General features: G+C 45.3%; 1 protein-coding gene across 1 annotated transcript in view; it reads right to left on the bottom strand.

Moving 5' to 3' along the window:
* LOC108291076 (maestro heat-like repeat-containing protein family member 7) overlaps positions 1-1,502 on the bottom strand; it is a 20,705-nt gene extending 19,203 nt beyond the window's left edge. Inside the window, exons 1-2 of the mRNA XM_017511269.1 lie at positions 1,432-1,502; positions 404-541 (exon numbers count right to left, since the gene is read on the bottom strand). Of these exons, the coding sequence (XP_017366758.1) occupies positions 404-541; positions 1,432-1,502 (209 nt within the window). The remainder of the gene's footprint in view (positions 1-403; positions 542-1,431) is intronic.
* Between the last annotated feature and the right edge of the window lie 1,495 nt (positions 1,503-2,997).

Raw genomic sequence — 2,997 nt, 5'->3', positions numbered from 1 at the left:
ATGAGACGGAGTCTTGCTCTGTTGCCCAGGCTAGAGTGCAGTGGTGAGATCTCGGCTCACTGCAACCTCTGCCTCCCGGGTTCAAGCAATTCTCCTGCCTCAGCCTCCCAAGTAGCTGGAATTACAGGCGCCCACCACCACGCCCAGCTAATTTTTGTATTTTTTGTAGAGGCAGGGTTTCACTATGTTGGCCAGGCTGGTCTCAAACTCCTGACCTCAAGATCCGCCTGCCTCAGCCTCCCAAAATGCTGGGATTTAAGCGTAAGCCATGGTGCCTGGCCTGCCTACCCTCTTATAAGGAGATTATTCAACCTTAGTTGCTGTGGTAACTAGAAGGGTAATAACTACTCAAAACAAGGTTGATTTAGAGCAGGCGGGCGTAGGCATGATAAGGAAGCCTCACTTGGCAAGGAGAAATACTCCCTGAAGATGGCAATCTTCTCCTCCCAGGAGAGCCCATCCTTTATTCTTTTCCATGATGTTGAATTCCTGCCAGCACCATGTTCTGAGGAGGAGAGCCTTTATAGCCTGCATGGCAAAGCTAAATCAAACAAAAACAGTGTGGGTGATTTGAATAGGTCCCTCCAACTTACAGCACACAATCACCCCATTCTCACTGAGGAGGGCCATGCATTGACAACTCCTGGACTGTATTTCTCTCCTTTCCAGATTGCCCAAAAGACTCTTCTCTTTTTTCTTTTAGTTTCTTCTGTTTTTTTTTCGTTTGTTTGTTTTTTGTTTTTTGACAGAGGCTTACTCTGTGGCCCAGGCTAGAGTGCAGTAGTGAGATCTTGGCCTGCTGCAACCTCTGCCTCCCAGGTTCAAGCAATTCTCCTGCCTCAGCCCCCCGAGTACCTGGGATTACAGGCATGCACCAACACACCTGGCTAATTTTTGTATTTTTAATAGAGACAGGTTTTCACCATGTTGGCCAGGCTGGTCTCAAACTCCTGACCACAGGTGGTCTCCCCGCCTCAGCCTCCCAAAGTGCTGGGATTACAGGCATGAGCCTCATGCCCAACCAACACCACAAGAAGTTTCTACTGAGACTCTAATGGGACTTACAAATATCTCTCCATGCAATAAAACAGAAAACAGAAATCACTGCATGGTGGATCAGTACAGTTTGGGAGGGAGGTTTAGGCTGCTTTGTTTCCATCTCTACTTGATTTATTAGGAAAGGGCTGACACAATAGCACATTTGGCCAACCCAGATAACTCAGCCAAATTTACACTGTTACTAATAAAACCAAAGATAACCAATGAAAGCTTAGAATGATTCCTGGGCATTTCATCTTGATGTTTCATGAGGGTTGTAGATTGTAAGCTCCCCTCCAGTTGGGACCACATCTTGGCGATCCCTGGGTTCACCACAGTGCCCAGTGCTTAGTACGTGTTACTAAATGTCAATGGAATAATGATGGGCAGTACCACAAAGGGGTGACCTCTGAAGACACTTCCTCTTCTGCGTACAGGCCACTTGGAATGGCTACATCTGACATGGTGAGGCCAATGCTATGATGAATTTGGATGAGCAGTGTCATGAGAAGCTGAGGAAAGAGTCGGAATGAAGCTGCTCGAAGCTTGTTTCCCAAAAACACCTCATAAAGGGCATCTGTTGCCTGCGGTGGAAAAGACACAGAGCAGAACTAAGCACCTGCCATTTTGAAATTCAGAAGTCATGAAGGAAACTATTAACATATTTGACTACATACAAATATAAAGCCAGGGCAATATTTATCATAAAGTTAGATGACAACAGGCCAGGTGCAGTGGCTCATGCCTGTAATCCCAGCACTTTGGAAGGATGAGCTGGTAGATCACCTTAGGTCAGGAGTTCGAGACCAGCTTGGTCAACATAGTAAACCCCCGTCTTACTAAAATTACAAAAAAATTAGCCAAGTGTGGTGGCTCATGCTTGTAATCCCAGCTACTCTGGAGGCAGAGGCAGGAGAATCATGTGAACCTAAGAGGGAGAGGTTGCGGTGAGTCAAGATTGTGCCATTGCACTCTAGCTTGGGTGACAGAGCAAGACTCCATCTCAAAAAAAAAAAAAAAAAAGGAAAGAGTTAGATAACAACCTGGAGAAGTATTTGTATCAATGTATTATTCTTAATATATTCTTACATAGCAGTAAGAAAAATGTGAAGGCTTATTACCCAAAGGGTAGGCCGCACACCAGCAGCACTGGCATCACCTGGGAGATGGTTAAACAGGGAGAATCTCAAGCCCCATCCCAGACCTTCCACATTAGAACCTGCATTTTAATAATACCCCCAAGTGATTGTGGTTTGTGTGCATATTAAATCTGAGAAGGACTGGCATACAGGACATGAACAGACAAGTCACAAAAGAAGAAATATAAACGGCCAATTAAAAACATATACAAGGCTGGGTGTGGTGGCTCATGTGTTTAATCCCAGCATTTTGGGAGGCTGAGGAGGGAGGATTGTTTGAGCCCAGGAGTTTGACACCAGACTGGGTAACATGGGGAATCCCTGTCTCTACTAGAACGTACAAAAATTAGCCGGGCATGGTGGCACTCTCCTGTATTCCCAGCGCCTCAGGAGGCTGAGGTGGGAGGATTGCTTGAGCCCAGGAGGAAGAGGTTGCAGTGAACTGAGATCATGCCACTGTAGTCCAGCCTGGGCAACGGAGTGAGATCCTGTCTCAGAAAGAAAAATAACAATAATTTAGACCAGAGAAAACTGGTAGGGGAGAAAATAATGTAAAAGTAAATGTTGATAGTAGGGCAGGCTGTGTGTCTGTGGAGGCAGAAGGTTTATGGGAACTCTGTACTTTCTGTTTAATTTTGCCGTGAATTTAAAACTGCTCTAAGAAATAAAGTATTTAAAATGAAAAAATGAAAAAAAAAACCATCTTGGCTAACGTGGTGAAACCCCTACTCTACTAAAAATACAAAAATTAACTGGCTGTGGTGGTGAGCGCCTGTAGTCCCAGCTACTCGGGAGGCTGAGGCAGGAGAATTGCTTGAAC

This window comes from Cebus imitator, unplaced genomic scaffold (assembly GCF_001604975.1).
Source record: "Cebus imitator isolate Cc_AM_T3 unplaced genomic scaffold, Cebus_imitator-1.0 Scaffold18, whole genome shotgun sequence".
NCBI lineage: Eukaryota > Metazoa > Chordata > Mammalia > Primates > Cebidae > Cebus > Cebus imitator.
The sequence above is the reverse complement of the archived record's forward strand: the minus strand, read 5'-3'. Positions and strand labels throughout refer to the sequence as shown.